The sequence below is a fragment of the Pteropus medius genome, unplaced genomic scaffold (genome assembly GCF_902729225.1).
Source record: "Pteropus medius unplaced genomic scaffold, Ma_sr-lr_union100, whole genome shotgun sequence".
NCBI lineage: Eukaryota > Metazoa > Chordata > Mammalia > Chiroptera > Pteropodidae > Pteropus > Pteropus medius.
Window position 1 is genome coordinate 26,925,378 of NW_024349801.1, and position 19,286 is coordinate 26,944,663.

At 36.1% G+C, this 19,286-nt stretch overlaps 1 protein-coding gene and 1 pseudogene across 8 annotated transcripts in view; both read left to right on the forward strand.

Moving 5' to 3' along the window:
• ZNF106 (zinc finger protein 106) overlaps positions 1 to 19,286 on the forward strand; it is a 55,777-nt gene that overhangs the window by 25,055 nt on the left and 11,436 nt on the right. For 4 of the 8 annotated variants that reach the window (XM_039888387.1, XM_039888389.1, XM_039888386.1 and 1 more), the window contains 11 exons: positions 1,848 to 4,031; positions 5,044 to 5,677; positions 6,903 to 6,972; positions 8,323 to 8,477; positions 8,562 to 8,622; positions 9,085 to 9,426; positions 11,392 to 12,172; positions 12,525 to 12,580; positions 13,110 to 13,255; positions 13,680 to 13,814; positions 19,024 to 19,140. In XM_039888387.1, the coding sequence (XP_039744321.1) occupies positions 1,848 to 4,031; positions 5,044 to 5,677; positions 6,903 to 6,972; positions 8,323 to 8,477; positions 8,562 to 8,622; positions 9,085 to 9,426; positions 11,392 to 12,172; positions 12,525 to 12,580; positions 13,110 to 13,255; positions 13,680 to 13,814; positions 19,024 to 19,140 (4,681 nt within the window). The remainder of the gene's footprint in view (positions 1 to 1,847; positions 4,032 to 5,043; positions 5,678 to 6,902; positions 6,973 to 8,322; positions 8,478 to 8,561; positions 8,623 to 9,084; positions 9,427 to 11,391; positions 12,173 to 12,524; positions 12,581 to 13,109; positions 13,256 to 13,679; positions 13,815 to 19,023; positions 19,141 to 19,286) is intronic. The other 4 variants (XM_039888394.1, XM_039888392.1, XM_039888393.1 and 1 more) reach the window with 2 other exon arrangements.
• LOC120623156 (uncharacterized) lies at positions 18,112 to 18,230 on the forward strand (annotated as a pseudogene).

Below are 19,286 nucleotides of genomic sequence, written 5' to 3' on the forward strand. Positions count from 1 at the left end.
CTATTTTTGCTCTTATACTCTTGTGCCATTATTAGTTTATGTGTGTAAATGATTAAACATTAAGTCAGAGGATAAAAGAGCTTCTCAGTAAATTAGACATTCATATTGTAGTTAACTATTCTTTGAGTATTCTAATATGCTTTTTTGGTGGCCTATTAATAAAGTCATCTACTTATTTCTTCATGAGGTTTTTTTTCTTTTTTCCTTTATGAGGTTTTTAATTTAGATTGTTCTTTCCGGGCTGTGGGTTTAGCTTCATGCTATTGTCTCCTCGATCTAGCCAATTCATGATGATCTAGGAATTCTATTCTGTGGCTGATTTATTGCCCAATTCTCCTCTCATTTCTGGATCACAGTGTAGCTGAGTTAGTGATCTCCTTGGTTGTGAAAAGTTGCATACTGCCTAGAAACAAAAGATAACAGCAATTTGGTTAATGGTAGTACAAATATCCTGCAAGTGTATGTAATAACACTTGTCACTTGGGGGCCTAGGCTCTCCCATTTAGAAATGGTTGTAATTCATAATATAAGCGGATATTTGAACTTTTAGGTAAGTTAACTTTTAGTTCTGTCTTGTGAAAAAGGAAGAAATTCCAATTTGTGTCCAAAATCTTATAGATGTTAGAATCTCGAATACTGAGTTTAAGATATAAGTCAAATTCAGATGAGGGAACCCAGCTACAGAAACTCTATTTTTGGATTTACGTTCTATCAAGGCCTAGTAGTTAGGAGTGTAGACTCCAAAGTAAGACTGCCAAGGTCTAGAGCTCTGCCATACCACTTACTGTCTGTTGTATTCTAGGCAAGTTACTTAACCTCTTTAATCCTCCATTCTTCATCTGAAAAGTAAGAATAATAACAATACTTGCTTCAGAGTTGTGAAAAATAAATATGATAATCTATATAAAGTGGTTAGTATGAAATGCCTGACAATTAGTTGGTGCTCAATAAATTTTAGCTAGTATTCCATTTTTTGAGCACCTACCATGTGCTAAGCATTGTGCTAGGCATACCAAAGGCAGTTTATAGAGGAAAATGCTTTTATACCTATTCCTGTGATGTTTACTTAAATTTATTCACATTCTGTGGGCTCCTTGTCTAACATGAATAGTTCATACAGCTATAGCTTCATTATAAAAACTTCTAGCACATGGAGCTCCTATAGCACTTATTATGAGTGCTGCTTATTTGCTGTGTGCTATTTTACTCCTGTTTATAACTTTACTGATTTCCTCAGCTAGGTTGTATGCCCTTCAGAAACAGGACCTATACATAAAAGTTTTTGTTCACCATTAACAGTCATTGAATGTGTGTTTGATAAAGTGTTTATTAATGAAAGTGACTATGCAAAGTACTCTTACCATTTAAAACAGGTTAAGAAACTGGGTTTTTCAGAAAGAACCAGCAACTAAAGAAATAATTAAGAGCAGCCAAACTTAAACTGTATTAACTATGGTAACTAACCATAGCTACAAAATATAATTGTTCTTATTTTTGAAAAGCTGTATAATGTAAAAGTAATAATTGGATGATAAACAGGGACAAAATCCCAGAATATTCTAAGAAGAACAGGAAAGAGAGGATTGTATAAATGTGTCATCTTCTTAATATTTCTGCACTGATAGAAGAAAGAAGGCATTGTTTAATTTCTAAATCAATAAATTGTGAAATATAAGTTTAACTGTATCATTTAAAGATATGAAAGCAACCACTATTAGAAATAAAAGCGAACTCTATAACATTCTAAGTAACAGGGGAGGGAGGTCAAGGAGAAGTTTGGTGGGTGATGCCTTTAAAGGAAGCATAAGAATTCCTTTAAATCACTAATGAAAAGCTTTTTCTTCCAGACAAGATGATCCTTCCAATAGCAGCCAAGAAATAAACTCCGATGACAGGCGACCCCAATGGAGACGAGAAGACCGAATGCCTTACCAAGACAGAGAGAACTACAGTCAGCCAGCATGGCATCATCGGGGACCTCCTCAGCGAGATTGGAAATGGGAGAAAGATGGCTTTAATAATACTAGGAAAAACAGCTTCCCGCATTCTTTAAGGAATAGTGGTGGACCAAGAGGGTGTTCTGGGTGGCATAAGGGTGTTGCAGGAGGCTCTTCAACTTGGTTTCATAACCATAGTAATTCTGGAGGTGGTTGGCATTCAAATAATGGAACGGTAGATTGGAATCACAATGGTACAGGAAGGAATTCCAGTTGGCATTCTGAAGGAACAGGTGGCTTTCCCAGTTGGCATATGAACAGCAGTAACGGAAACTGGAAATCCAGTGTACGTTGTACAAATAGTTGGAATTACAGTAGCCCCGGAGACAAATTTCAACCAGGCAGAAACAGAAATTCTAACTGTCAAATGGAAGACATGAGTATGCTATGGAACAAGAAATCTAAGTCAAAGAAATACAATCAAGAGAGATATAATTGGCAGCGGCAAGAAAATGACAAAGTTGGTACAGTTGCCACATATAGAGGTCCTTCTGAAGGATTTACAAGTGATACATTTCCTTCACAAGACTTACTTGACTTCAGTTTTGAGCAGCTGGAAAGCCAAACCACTAAACAGACAGACACCATAGTTTCCAAAATTGGTGGCAAGAATGGCAGTGCAACAAGGGAAAAACTCCGTCGCTGGACTCCTTACCCTTCCCAGAAGACTCTGGATTTACAATCGGGAATGAAGGAAGTCACTGGTAATAAATCAGAAATGGTTGATATGCCTTTCTTTGATTTTACCTTAACAACCACAGGAACACAAGAGCCCCAAATCAATGAAACAAATAATTCCCCAACACTGAAAACACGAAAAGAAACTCATACTGGATCTCTTAATCACAAAGCCACTTCTGACTGCACTGCTTCCTATGAGGTGGTGAGAGAATGCCCCATTACAGAACAACCTGAACAGGAGCATAACTTAAATAAGATGCCATCATTAAAATCCCCACTTCTTCCAATTCCAGTCACTAAATCAATCCCTCAAAAGCAAGATTCAAAGAATCTCTCAAAAAACACAAAAACAAGTTCTTTTTTTCCTGGAGAACACTCAAATCCTTTAAACAGACCCACTGTGGAAGATAGTCATGGTTCTTCTTACATGTCCAAATTGCAGAGTTCATGTCCTTGTGTTTTAAAGGGGAATAAAAGTACATTTGGCACTCAGAGGGAACCTGATGAAAATTTAAGTGATACATTACAGAAAGCCAAAGAGGTGCTACAGTGTCATGAGTCATTGCAAAATCCACTTCTTAGCACTTCTAAAAGGACCAGGAACTACGCAAAAGCAAGTAGGAATGTAGAAGAGTCTGAAAAGGGATCTCTGAAGATTGAGTTTCAAGTACACTCATTGGAAGATGAAAGTGATGGAGAGATATCTGACACGGAAAAGCATGGAACAAAAATTGGAACCTTGGGTTCTGCAACTACAGAACTTTTATCCTGCAGCACTCACAATGCCAAGGAGAAAGAGGGGGATGACCAAAACCTGAAAGCATCTAGAAAGCTATCCACTTCCCCAGGTAATTCAACAGTTCACCAGAAAGAATCTGAGTTGCAAATGACATCTGCAGCCAGTCCATGCTCTGGCTTACTGCTAGACTTGAAAACCTCTCTAGAAGATGTACCGGTTGATGACCCTATTAAATCTCATGTATCTTATGAAACAGATGGCTTTGAAAGTACCAGTTTGGATGCAGAGCTTCAAAAAAGCGATATAGCTCAGCCCTCAGGCCTTCTCCTGCCTGAACTAAGTAAGCTTGGTTTTCCTGCCTCATTCCAAAGAGATCTCACCCGGCACATTAGTCTGAAGAGCAAAACTGGAGCACACCTTCCTGAGCCAAACCTCAATAGTGCTCGCCGCATTCGCAATATTAGTGGTCATCGAAAGAGTGAGACAGAGAAGGAATCTGGGCTCAAGCCTACCCTTCGGCAGATTCTAAATGCATCTAGGAGAAATGTCAACTGGGAACAGGTCATTCATCAAGTAACCAAGAAAAAGCAAGAGCTAGGCAAAGGCTTACCCAGGTTTGTGCCTCTTCAATATCCATTTCTCTTACTTTTAAACTTACCCTTGGACCCTGGTCAAGAGAATTCTTGTTACATTTAATTAAATGTTTGCAAAAATATGCGTTGTAGATGTCTGGTTTAAATATCAAAGAGTAACTGCTACTCTATAACAAATGAGATAAAGTGTTTCCTAGCAGGGAATTCAGGTTAAAAGGAATGCACTTACTTCGGAGGAATGAGATGGGGACATAGGAAAAAACCATCTTAGAAATACAGCACTTTGGTTTTAGGGGCCGGAAGGTGACAGCATAAAAAAGTGTACATATAAGTCTGTATCCATCTGTAGATCTTAATGAGTGGTGCAACTTTTAAGTATAACTATTCTCATTAACTTTTATGTAGAACCTATGGATAATTACCCTTCTGTATTTACTCTGGGCATTATATTTGTGATCACAAAATATTTTTTCTTAAGTATTTCAGTAATATTTTGAATATTCATCTTACGATGAGGTACTAAACTTTTCCGAATGGTGAAGCAACATTCAACATAGGTTTGCTACTTGAAAATCATCCTACTGTGTTATAATTATATAGCCATCGGGCTTAAATTTCTGTATTTATTGAAATAACATTTATTGTCACCCCTTTTTCTTTTTCTATAACTTGTGTGTATTATTGGATTACAAAGTTCTCAGTTTAGTGTTTGGCACTTGCGAATGCTCAGTTTTTGGTTGGTTTGCTGTTTAAAATTATATATTGTTGGTTTCTAGCTCCACTTTACATAAAACCCTCAATTTTTACTCCCTCAAATGAATTCTCATGGCTGTATACAAATGTCTAATTTAGTACATTGTTACATTACAGTAGTTATAATATAATTATTTACTTTACGTCTGGACCTCCTTGAGGGCAGAAACCATCTCTTTTATATTTGTAACCTCAGTGCCTTTTGGTGTCTGGCACATCAAGTGGTGCTCCACTCTCTCAACCATGTTTGATTTACGATTTCTTTTCTTTCTTTCTTAAGGTTTGGCATCGAAATGGTGCCTCTAGTTCAAAATGAACAAGAGGTCTTAGATTTGGATGGGGAGCCTAATCTGCCCAATCTAGAAGGATTCCAGTGGGAAGGTGTTTCCATTTCTTCATCCCCTGGGTTAGCAAGAAAGCGAAGTCTTTCTGAGAGCAGCGTGATCATGGACAGGGCTCCTTCTGTGTACAGCTTCTTCAGTGAGGAAGGTACCGGCAAAGAAAATGAGCCCCAGCAGATTTTTTCACCTAGTAACTCATTGAGGGCTGCACAGAGTCAAAAATCAACCATAGGCCTTAAGCAGGAAGTGACACCTCTGGCTGCCTCCCTAAAAACAAGTGAAAGAGCTGAAAATGTTGCTACTCGAAGGCGACATAGTACACAGTTATCCTCTGACTGTACAATACCTTTGCTGCATTTGGCAAAAGACCTAAACAACCAGGAGAGTTCTACACCACCTTCAGAGAATCAGAATGCCCAGGAGAGTAATGGAGAAGGAAACTCTTTATCGCCGAATGCATCCTCAGCCCTTGCAATCTCCAGTTTGGCAGATGCAGCCACGGATAGTAGCTGTACTTCTGGTGCTGAACAAAATGATGGCCAGAGCGTTAGAAAGAAACGAAGAGCCACTGGAGTGAGTATGATTCCCTGTGCCTTTTGTAGAACATTTTGTGTGGTGACTTGGCCATTATATGAAAGATTTAACTGTTTAATTTTTCTTGGGTGTCTGGGGTTGTGGTTCTCCCTACTCTAGAATAGATGACTTGTGAGGCTCTTACTCTTACTTTCATATTCGTATCCTACTTGTTTCTTTGAGTAATTCTGCCAAGTTAGATGTAATTGAATATGAATGTACAGTACTAGGAAAATATGAAGTCATTTCTAAAACTAGTCACCAAGCCAATGATTCTTTGTATCACCTGACAAGGAATAAGCCACATCTTCAGCTGTAACTTAATCTGTCTCCATGATGCATTCTGTACTGCTACTGAAGAAAGGCATTCTAGTTTTGCATTTGTAGGGCATGTGTACTTGTTGGATCCAGAAGTTCTAGGCCTAACACTAAGGTAGTTTTAATACTGATACAGTACATTTATATGAGCTTAGTCTTAGAAATATTTTTACTCTCTGTTATTCTGTCCTTTGTATTTCTATTACTCAGCTTGGGCCTTTCAGAATCCACTCCTTCACTGACACCACTTCTCTCTGATATTTCTGTTGCTAATATTGTTGAACCCTTTCAGGAACCCTTTCTGAAAAGAAAGAATGGTGGTGGTGATACAGTCTGGAATCTGGCAATGTGAGAAAATGGCTGTTTAATACTGAGGCAATACAGCAGAGCAGATAAGGCAAGGGTTATAGATCTGGGTTCAAATTCCAACTCTGCCCCCTTTGAGCTAGACACTGTCGTGGGTATTGTTGGATGAGCAATTGTTCCGTGACAGAGCTAATATTTTGGGGCTTACCTCAATAGACTTTTTAGCTTTTTATTGTAAGGAATTTATGGCTGAAACTTAAAGTAGAAACTATGCCATGATGAAATCAGGTATATGTATCACTGGCTTTGTCTATACTTTTGTTTATGCCTTGCTTTACCAAAGTTTGAAATGCTTTCCCTATGTCCTGTGGGCTTTACCACCTCTAGAATACTAGAAAGGTACTTGACCTTAGGTTCTTTTTTTAATTATATACATCATTTAACTAATATTTTAGGTCATATTATGTGCATTAGACTCCTGTTATATATGGTAGCAATAACAAAGAATATTGTATGACTATCTCAGAACTGATTCTTTGTTTCCCTCCTGGAAAATGGCCTTTACATATTTAATATTATTCAATTTTCCTTATTTCTTCAGGATGGTTCTTCTCCTGAACTCCCAAGTCTTGAGAGAAAAAATAAAAGAAGGAAAATTAAAGGAAAGAAAGGTATAGTACAGAATATTCTTGCAGAAAGAAATCGTTCTTATAGCAATTCAGCCTTTTTACAACTTGACACAGAGTATAGCTTGTGGTTATCAAACACTGATCGCCCATTTACTATTATTTTTTATATTTTTATTGTCTTGCTTAAGGGCATAGAAAAGTTTGACTTCCTGCTATATATACTTGCAGTTATAGAAGAAATATATGATGCCACATAGACCTGTTAGCTAAAGTTAATATATATCCTGGACAAATTGAGTTCAATACAAAGCCAGAAAGTCTTATTGAATCTTTTCAATGGAGTGAAGAGGAACAGGCCTTTAGTAAAAATTTTGTCCATCCTGGTCATTTGTGGCCATTTCTCTCACTTTCCATTTTGGAGGCATCTTGGTTGCTTTTCTCATGTGAATTAAGGAGATAAGTTATTAATGTGGCTCCCTGACTGATATACTTCTGCAGCTCTTGCTTTCTACTGACTCAGACCCTGTTCCACTATAAGGGCTTGTGTGGGATGGGATTGGAGGAGCCTTGGTGATTGATGTGATAGAAAAGTTGGAGTTAAGGATGACCTCAGTTTCTGGCTGAGACAGCTGCGTGGGATGATGGTATCATTCATAGAGCTCAAAAACTCCATGAGAAGAGCAGGTTGAGAGGAAGGTGACGAGTTCCCTTTTGGATCCCTTGAGTTAAAGGACCTTAGAGACGTTTAGGTAGAGATATCAAGTCGGTAGTCGGATGTGTGGCTCTGGAGTTTAGTAAGGAGGTCTTGGCATATTGAATAGGAAAGAGAAACATAAAGATGACAAATACAAACACACAGTAGAACATTTTAAGTAACCGAAGTGTACTATTTGCAAGTTATATCTCCTTTAGGAAGACTTCTCTAATAAAGAGAACTGTTGGATGTTGACTAACAGTAGAAAAATATGGATTGGAAGGGGAGTGAAAGCAGTTCAGGTCAAGGACCCAAACTAAGCAAACTTGGGTGAAGAGGGTGGTAGATTAAGGAAGAATGGGAAATGAAAACAACAGTCGATTTGCCTGGGCCAAAGATTTCACTTGGAAGGGTAGTGGTGGAAGATGGCGATCAGGAAAGATAGTACCATGTGGTACACTTGAGCTTATGAGGTACCTCCATCTTAACAGTTCTCACTTTTGGTTTTAGCTCTGACAACATCAGGCTTGGCTCTATGATTTGTGAGATTTGATGAGTCTCCATTTGACTTATTTGGGAGAAAATAAAGCTTATCCTAGACAATTTATGTAGTTCCATGTTCTGAGGAGCTGTATTATTAAAGAGAAGTCTCCATTATTAAACTGAGCTTTTTGGTTTTTTTTTTTTTTTTTTGGCAGAACGTTCTCAGGTTGACCAGCTGCTGAATATTTCTTTAAGGGAGGAAGAACTGAGCAAATCATTGCAGTGCATGGATAACAACCTTCTGCAAGCCCGTGCAGCACTTCAGACAGCTTACGTTGAAGTTCAGAGGCTACTTATGCTCAAGCAGCAGGTAACAACAGATGGAACATTTGATGAAAATGGATCATCCCTGAAGCTGGATTTCAAAATGCTTAACAAAATACTTTATTTTTAGATAACTATGGAGATGAGTGCACTGAGGACCCATAGAATACAGATTCTACAGGGATTACAAGGTATTTGGAGAGAATCTGATGTAGCAGGTCCTCTGTAGCGTGTTACTTTCTGTTCTCCATAGAGGAGAATTAAAGTAGTAATGGAAAGGTCATATGATTTCATTCTTTTATAGAAAGACCTGTGAAACTGTACATCCCCCAGATGCTAACCAACAGAGACAGAATGTTACAGAAAGAGGCTCGGGTTAGGAATCAGAAGACCTGAGTTCAAATCTTGGCTTTTCCATTAGTGCTTATATGACTTTGGATAAATCACTTAAAACCTGAAATATTAGAATATTAATGCTTGTTTTGTCTGTGTCCTTGGTGTTTGTATAGATTATATGGCAGTCTATTTTGAAGGATTATGAGGGACTTTAAAATTCTCTTGTAATCTTAAAAAACACAAATTGATTAAGAAACAAATGACTTTTTTGCATTTTGATAACATTTTTGCATTTGGATATATGTTTCCCATTCCAGAAACATATGAACCTTCTGAGCGCCCATACCAGGTTCCTTGTAGCCTTACACGAGAACAAAGAAGCAGTAGATCTCAAACATCAGCTGATACCACACTGCTTCCTGCTCCCTTTTTCCCAGTTTTTCTGGAGCCTCCATCTTCCCATGTGTCTCCATCATCCACCGGAGTTCCTGTCCAAGTAACTACATCGCCACCTTTGCAAGCCCATGGCAGTGTTCCTGCTCCAGATTCATCAGTTCAGATTAAACAAGAACCTATGTCTCCTGAACAAGATGAGGATGTGAACGCTATGTCACGAGGCTCTCCTTGCAGTGTGTCCAAGGAGTTACTGCAAGCTAATAGTATGTAAACTTCTCTCTGGGTTAAGGGCAACCCTGTAGTGAATCTAAGGGCAATTTTACATCAGTGATGTAAAGTTATACTTGCCCATTAAAACTAAAGTTATTACAATTATTTTTTCTTGAGATTTCCTTCTTTCAGGAGGATTATTTAAATATCAGTAACTTTTCTCCAATATAGGATATCTAAATTGACTTTTTATTAGCACTTAAAAGATTTCATTTGTTAGGATTGGTGTAGAATTATTTAGTTTTGGGGAGATCAATGGGGTTTATGTTCAGTCAGTTTTCTAAATAAGATATATCTTCTGAATTTCTCAGCACTTAACTGTCTTTATCATCTAAAGGACAAGCCAAGATTAATATAAGTCTGAGAGTCAGGTGGTCATAATGAAAGGCAGAGGACTTTGGGGCTTGGAATCACTTAATGGGAACTTTGGTGGTTTTGAGAAATAGTGAAGTTTTTGGTCTTTTCATAAAATAATACATACCTGGTTACCGTTTGAGAATAACTTCTGAGAAACTTAAAATCTTATTTGACAGTGGTGCTTCATTGAAAATTAAAAAGTAAACAAACTGGCATTGAGTGATTTCTTGAGCCAAAACAAAAAGTCTGAAGAATTACCTGTTGCAACACTGATCTAGATAGCTAGAGCAAATGTATATCGTTCATACCGAATTTTGTTACTTTTATGTGGATAGTATTTGGTACTTTTTAAAAAAACTAGTAACGAAGCAATATAGTGACTTCTTTTTAAGCTAATTTTTTCAAAAATAGCTTTTATTAGATTTTTGTGGTTGCAAAAGTAATTCATGTTTATTGTAAATAATTAGGAAACTATAAAATTGTCGACGTTATTTTATTATATATTATTTCAACCTTTCTTAAATCATAAATGTTTGTGTATTTACATATAGACTTTATACAAAGGATAAATCATAGTCTGTTGTAACCTCACTCTTTTCCATTTAATATATCGTGATCATTTCCTCGAGTCATAAAAATAATTCATCTAAAATATTTTATTTTACTAGTGTAATATTTTGAGAAGTTCCATAATAATCTGGATGTATAATGATTAATATAATCTTTCAATATTTAGGTTTTTTTCTTTTTCTTTTAGTGTTCTGTATAGCACTACATTATATATGTCTTTGAGTATATCCGTGATTATTTCATCAATTTAAATTTGTAGACATGAAATAACCAAGTCAAAGGAAACAGACACTTTGAAGTCTGCTGACTTTTAAATTATCAGTATGTAGCTAAACTGGATGATATACAAACTACATAGTGAAAACTTAGAAGAAATAAAGGTGAATGCAGTTTAGCTAAGTAGATACTTGAGTGTCTACTAAGAATAAAACAACATTCACTGAAACTTACTGGATTTCGCTAACCAATGTCACCATAATAAAAATAAATAAAATAAAAAAATAAAATAAAAATAAACAAAGTGTGCCACGCCCCAGGTGCACGCTGTGAGCATGTGGGAAGGAGACGCCCCGCCTTCAGAGATGCAGTTCTTTAGGGGAAACGGCAACACCCATAAGTCAGGGGTGGAAGTGTGTGTGTGTGTGGGGGGGGGGAGGGAAAAGGAAAATAAATAAATAAAGTATCTTACTTAAAAAACACGTACACAATGTTCAGCATGTGGACATTTCAAATAAGAGAGAAAAAAGATCAATGGAAAACAATCTATGCTCATACGGAGCTTACTTAGGATATAAGACATGCACATTATTTGTGAGATTGCTGCAAGGCAAAGTGTAGTAAGTGCTACAAGAGAAATCTGTAGGTTATGGGAAGCTGAGGGGTGAGATAACAGCATTGACAGTCCTGGTTCAGTTAGCATACCATTGAAATGTCTCATTTGGTAGAGATTCAATTAGTAACAAATAATTGCAGTGTATGACTATAAATAGGAGACACAAAAAAATGCAGTAACTTTTTCCTTCTCAATTCAGGAGAGATCAGTGACCATTGTCCAGTTTATCCAGTCATCACTGCACCATTGTCCTTATCAGAACTAACAGAAAGTTTCCACGAGCCTAGCCGAGAACTAAAGTTTTCTGTGGAGCAAGGAAATGCCAGAAACAGAGAAAACACTCCCTCTTCCCAATCAGCTGGTCTTCCTACCACAAATAAAGAAGGTGAAGAGCCAACCAAAAGCAACAGCGGGTCTGAAGCCTGTACCAGTTCTTTTCCAAGATTGTCCTTTGCTTCAGAAACCCCTTTAGAGAAGGAGTCCCACTCTCCAGCTGACCAGCCTGAACAACAAGCAGAGTCCACTCTCACATCAGCTGAAACTAGAGGAAACAAGAAAAAGAAGAAACTTAGGAAGAAGAAAACTCTAAGAGCTGCCCATGTTCCTGAGAACAGTGATACTGAGCAGGATGTATTTATTGCTAAACCTGTGAGGAAAGTGAAAACTGGAAAGTCAACCAAAGGAGGGAAAGTAACAACCTCCACCTGGGAAGATAGCAGAATTGGCCCTGAGCAAGATTGTGTCAGAGATGGGCCAGATAGTGACTCCTCTCTGGAAGTCTTAGAAATTCCTAATCCTCAGTTAGAAGTGGTAGCCATTGATTCTTCTGAATCTGGAGAAGAGAAACCAGACAGCCCATCTAAGAAAGATATTTGGAACTGCACAGAGCAAAACTCATTAGAAATTTCTCGTTCTGGTTGTGATGAAGTTAGCTCTACTAGTGAGATTGGCACTCGCTATAAAGATGGTATCCCCGTGAGGTAAGGATGTTGTACTGGTTCAGTCAGAACAGCTTTCACCATTCTTCTGTTCTTAAAAAAGGGAATTTTTTGTTATGGCCTAGAATTCTTAAAAGAATCAAATTTATAGAAAATCACTAGGAATTATGGATATGGAAGAATCAAACTTTGGCAATGGAGATTTTTCTCCTTTCTCATTTGTGTTGTAAATATTTACTATACTTTTATTTTATATAGAAATTTCAGATGGAAAAATAATCTTATATCATTGCTACTTTGTCCATTGATTAGAACAACCCTTTGAGTCAGGAAAAGTTTTACTCTCTGTCCTGTTGACATAGATGATAAAGAGACTTTTGCTATTATTTTGTAGTGTGGCAGAAACTCAGACTGTGATCTCCTCCATAAAAGGATCAAAGAACTCTTCAGGTATTTGGTTGTTCAGTTTTACTTAAATTAACCACGGAGAAAAAGGCTTGTAAATGTTAGAGCCAGGAGTTATCACCAAGCTAATTGCTTTGCCTGGCAGTTATGGTATCCTTAAATCCTTAAATCCTGGCTTTTCAGTTTCCTACTCTCACCTCTCTTACCTGGCTGTTATCTGTTCAACTAACTAGTATAAAGGTTTCATTGGCTCTGGAGTTTTTTGCTTTGAGGAGGAACTGCTTAAAGAATAATGCCTGTTAATGAAATAACTGGCAGCAGAGGAAACTTGATGTAGAGAGATATTTGGTATCCTCCAGTTATTACTCAAAAACTCATTTTCTTAAGAAAAAGAAAGGCCTGTTATTATGAAATCTTCATAATGAAGATAATTAATGAAAAATGTGGTATTTTGTGAGGGGCACTAGGCTTTAAGAAGAATCCAGGGACCACTATATTATGTAATGGTTTTGTTTTTTGAGTATCTTTTCAGACACAAGCAGATATGTCTCTGAAACATATTCTTGTTTTCTAGAGATTTCTTCAGAGCCAGGAGAAGATGATGAGCCCACAGAAGGGAGCTTTGAGGGACACCAAGCTGCAGTGAATGCAATTCAAATATTTGGGAACTTACTGTACACATGTTCAGCAGATAAAACTGTTAGAGCTTATAATCTGGTGGTAAGTCGATGTAGCAATTTGAATGTTTTTGGTTGGTTGCAGGTTTTAGAGACTCCAACTTGCATTTTCTTAAACAAAGGGAATTTTGTTTGCTGTCCAGGGATGGGGTGGGCTTTAGACTAACTTTAGATATAGTTGATCCTGTGGCTCAGCAGGGTCACTGGAGACTTAATTTTGTTCTGTCTCTCCACTTTGCTTTCTCTGTACCTCTTTCTAAAGCTAGTTCTCCTCCTGCTCATGATTAGATGGCTGGACGTTCAGTGATCAGATATTTACTAAACAACGTTTTTATACCAGGCACTTTTCTAGGCACTGAGGATATAGCAGTGAACTGTTTTAGCAATTTGTTGTTGTTGAGGAAATACATTCATTATCCGATCCTTCTGTTTCCACAAGTAATGATCTGATCTGTGCTTGACTTTAGAGTCGGAAGTGCATTGGTGTCTTCGAGGGCCATACTTCCAAAGTGAACTGCCTCCTGGTCACTCAGACCTCTGGAAAGAATGCTGCCCTTTACACTGGTTCCAGCGATCACACCATTTGCTGCTATAATGTCAAAGTAAGTGGGTCCAGAGAAATCAAAAGTGATGATATGGAACTGCTTTGACTATTTACTATGTGGAGACACTGAGATAGATGCTTCATTCTTCCGACTTTCTCTCTTTTGCTTCTGAACCAATTTTAGTACACTTGTATAATCCTTGGTAAAATGGGCTTATACAAACCATGTTTTCTGTCTTTCTCCATCAGTATTTTTTCATTTACTACTATTAATAATATACCTCCCTTCATCTTTCCCACAAATATCACTCTGGATTTTAATTTTCACATCATATGACAAATTAATCCTAGCTAGAAAAGAGAGTAAAAGATTGAAATTTTTTAAACCTAAAGAGTTAGAAATGAGTATCTCCTCGGAGAAAGAATTTTCTAAACCTAAATGCTTTAAAAGAAATGAGAGAAAATGGTCTGCATTAAATTTTCTCTGTCTCTCTCAGTTTCTTTAAAAGGCAACTGTTCGAAGCAGTGCTTAATCAGGTTTTTAACATGTGTAGATGAAATATGTGTGATAAACAACACAAAAGAAGGGGAGGGGATGGGTCGTACTGGTGCAAGGTTCCTGTATTTTATCGGGTACAAGGTTCTTATATTTTATTGGGAATAAGTGAGTATTAACTTGAACTAGATTGTTATAATCTAAAGAGATAATTCCTAGAGTGCTAGTTCACAACTTCAGTGTGCATCAAATTGGCCTGACGAGCTTGTTAAAACACATTGTACCGGACCGCACTCTCAGAGTTTTTGATTCAATAGGTTTGACATAGGGCCCAAGAATTTACATTTCTAACACATGATACTAATGCTCCTGGTCTGGAGGCTACACTCTGAGAACAACTGCCTGAGAGCAACCACTAAAAGAAGAATGCAAAGAAATAGAGCTAAAAAATTCAAAAGAGGAATTGAAATGACATACTAAAAAAATATTTGTTTAATACAAAACAAGGTAGGAAAGGAGAAACATAAAAATGACACAGCCAGTAGCTAATTGGAGACCTAATTCTAACCTTTTGATTTAGTAATCAAAAGGCAGAGATTGACTAGATAAAGAAGAAACACCAAAATCTGTGCTGTCTACAAGATGCTTTAAATTCAAAGACCAAGTAGGTTAAAAGTAAAAAAGATGGAAATAGATGTGCTATGTAAATTGTAACAAAAAAAAAGCTGGAGTGGCTATGTTAATATCAGGCAAATGGACTTTAAGTCAAAGAATACTGCTAGACACAAGAGTGACATTCCATAATGATAAAAGGATCAGTGCAGCAGGAAGATATAACAATGATAAATATATGTACCTAATAACAGAGCTCCAAAATACTTAAAGAAAAACTTATAGCACTACAAGGAGAAATAGACAAATCCACAATTATATTAGGAGACTTCAACACCTCTTTCTTATCAAGTAATTGATAAGACTACTAGACAAAGTAATTAAGGATACAGAAGAACCGTACAACACCGTTGACGAACAAGATCTAATTAACATTTATAGAATCCACCACCCAAAGCAGCAGAGTCACAGTTTTTTCAAGCGCATATGAAACATTCACCAGGATAAACTATGCTAGGCCATTAAATAAGTCTCAATCTTAGGAGAATCTCAAAAGGATTGAAATAATTTAGAGTATGTTCTCCAACCATAGTAGAATTTAATTAGAAATAAGTATCAGAAATCCGGGAAATCTCCAAATATAGGATAATGAAATACCATACTTCCAGGTTACCAATGACTGAAACAAGTTACAAGGAAAATTAGAAAATATCTTCAACTAAATGAAAATGAGAATACAACTTACATTTGTAGGATGTAGCTAATGCATTGCTGAAAAAGAAATTTGTAGTTTTAAATGATTACATTAGGAAAAAAGAAAGATGTAAGATCAATTATCTAAGTGTCTCAGAAATTAGAAAAAGAAGAAAAAGTTAAACCCCAAATAAGTAGAAGAAAGGAAATAATAAAGAGCAGAATGGAAATTAATAATACATAAAACTGACAAACAATAGGGAAAAAAATCAATGAGACCAAATGCTAGTTCTTTAATAAATAAAATAAACTTTTAGATAAATTGATCAAAAAGAAGACATAAATTTCCAATATCCAAAATGAAAGAAGGAACTTCAGAGCAGCGTTATTCATTATAGTAAAATAATAGAAACAATCAACACATCCATCAACTGGTAAATGGATAAGTGTGGTATATAAAAATGTGGTAAGTGAAAAAGGGAATAATACTGACAACTAAAAGGAACAAATTATTGAAACAAGTAGTAACATGGATGGATCTGAAAAATATTATGCTAGGTGTACCATGGGAGGGGCAAGGGGGGAAGGTAGATAGGGTAAAGGGGGTCAAATATGTGGTAACAGAAGGAAATCTATGGGAGCTGAACACACAATGTAAATATATATGCCTTACTGTTAAAGTGTACAGCTGAAACTTACTGGATTTCATTAACCATTGTCACCATAAATAAAATTAAAAAAAAATTATGCTAGGTAAAAGAAGCCAGATGTAAAAGACTACATACTGAATGTTTTCTTTATATGAAATTCTAGAAAAGACAAAACTATTAGGGTTGCCTGGGATGGCAGTGGGGATTGACTGGCAGAGGGTATGAAGTAACTTTTTGGAGTGAAAACATTCTGAAAGTTGATTGTGGTAATAGTTGCATGACTATATACTTTATCAAACTTAATGAAGTATATATTTAACATGGTGAATTTTATTAAGTGGAAATAATAATTCAATAAATCTGTTAAAAATTGTAAACAAGTTTTGGTAAGAAATAAGTAAAAAGGGAAAAAATAGTTGTAACAGGATAAGATAAACATAGGGTTAATATCATATGTTGTAAGGAGTTTACACCTTTAAGAAGTATTAGAATTCCTATACATAAATTGGGAAAAGACAAAAACAAATTCTTTAGGAAGAGAAACTATAAATAACTCTTTGAAAAAAATAAGTCTTGTCAATAAATGGAAATTAAAATGAAAGTTCAGTATTATTTTGACTTATAAAACTAGCAAAAACTTTAATTTTAATTTTAATTTTTTTATTTTTGGGTGGAGGAAGAGCAGTTTTATTTCATTCTTTAAATTTGTGTACTCACATTTAGTACTATATAAACTTGTCTTTAGAATTTAATTTGACTCGGGTAGTATCTCACCTGAATTTATTTGGAGAAATGCAACTTGGCCATTCTGCCTGAAAATATTGAAAAAGCTGCCAAATTCGAAAATAGAGTATTTACAATCAGAAATTTTAAGTTAATCTCCATACATTTTAATTTATTATTGGGTTAATTTTATACTTACCATATATTTTTAAGGTAGGTGAAACATGTTATCAGGATATTATGCAAGAAATCACATCTTTTGCATAGGTGGTCCCCTGGGTTGTACTTTCTGGTAACAAAAAATATACACTGGCATCATTAAACTGTACTCATAGGTTATAAAAATTGTACAAAGCCATTATGAATTTTTAAATTTAGAAGCCTTTTAATACTTAATCTTTGAGCTTAAAGGAATAAAAATGAAAATAGTCCCATACAAATGAGCAAACACTTTTAAAAGATGTTTTATTATTTTTAAGGATTCTAACACAAGAAGTACTTCACATAGTGGGACTATACATTAGTGAAAAAAAATTATTTGCCAGTTTTTGAAACAGATATAACTTTATACAGTTAAGTACACAAATTTTAAGTATACAGCTTGACAGATTTTTACATAGATGTACATTTGTGTAACCACCATCAAGATCAAGAGCTAGACCATTTCCATTTCCCTGAAGCTTCCCACATACACCTTCCAGTCACAACCCCCCCCCGAAATATAACCATTATTCTGACTTCTGTCATTATAGATTTTGTCTGTGCTTGAACTTCCTATAAATAAACCATACTGCATGTAAGCTTTCATGTCTAGCTTTAGCTCACCATAGTTTCTGAAGTTCATGTATATTGTTGCATGTAGCAATAGTTATTTTTTATTACTGTGTGATATTCAATTTCTTCTATAAAATTACAGAAATGATCTCGTATGGGTTAACCAGAGGCAACATGAATCTTAACATTTAGACATATTTACTGTCTTTACTTTACAGTATCATATGTGGAATTTATATTTGTAATTTTATGGGGAAAATTGAAAATTTTAAAGACTGATTCTTGGATATGAAAGTAAATTGAGAGAAGAGAGCAAAGGCTTTGACAGCCTACAGCTTCTGTTATTCTACCCACAGCTTGTCCCATCCTATGTGCTTATAATCATTTAAATATATGTATACAAACCTGGGTACGGCCATGCCACCCTGAACGTGCCTGATCTCATCTAATCTCGGAAGCTAAGCAGGGTCGGGCCTGGTTAGTACTTGGATGGGAAACCACCTAGGAATAACAGGTGCTGTAGGCGGTAAAAAATAAATAAAACTAATAATAAAAAGCTACACTTGGGCTTTTAGTGCTTAGTATCATTCAGCAACAAATCTTGAGCACTTACTATGTTACCGGCCCTATTCTAGGTTCTAGGTAATTAGATTTGCTGTATAACCCAGCTCTGGAAATTCATGGAAATTGTTTCTTGAGGGTCAGATCAAACAGTGCTTGCTTAATCTGGATATGCATAAAAGGACATTTTTTAAAATGCATATTCCAGAGCCTACCAAATTAAAATTTAGCTATTGGGGGTAAAGCTTCGGGTTTTATATATTTTAAAAGCTTCTTGGGTAATTATAGACCAGCTAACCTGACACTGATTTAAAGGAAACATTTGGGAGCTATTAAAATAGAGAATCCATTGCAGGAAAGCATATGTTTGATTAATGCAATTATCATATATGTAACTATAATCTTGGTTTTTCTTTTTAGATGTCAAATGCAGCTTTAACTTTATCTTTGGCTACTTAATTTAAGAGGCTAATATCCAACTCATAGTGCCCTTTGAAAAATTCCTACATTTCAAGTTAGAAATACGGGTAACATTATTAGAGTTTGCATTTGTTCTTGATATTACCTACAATACAACTTGAGAATCTTTGGCCACACATTTCAAAGGAGAAAAAAGTCTAAGATGGTCTTCTACAAAATAGAGGATGCTATATTTTCTTTGTCATAAAAATCATTTTATACTTTGCTTTCAGAAGTGGTGTTTTCACATTTTACTTGCTGTTTATCTCTGCTGGTTAAGTGTTGTGTACTTTTATTAGACACGAGAGTGTGTGGAACAGTTACAGCTGGAAGACCGGGTTCTCTGCCTACACAGTAGATGGCGAATCCTCTATGCCGGACTGGCAAATGGCACTGTGGTCACCTTCAATATAAAGGTTAGTTGCTGGGGAGAGAAGACTAAATTCCCATTCCACTTGAAAATAGTGTGAGTTGGGGGGTGCGGGGAGAAGCAGAAGGCACGCATTTTCCTGTTTTCTTGTGAGGAAGCAACGGAATTAGCTGCTGCTTAAAAACAGTTGTC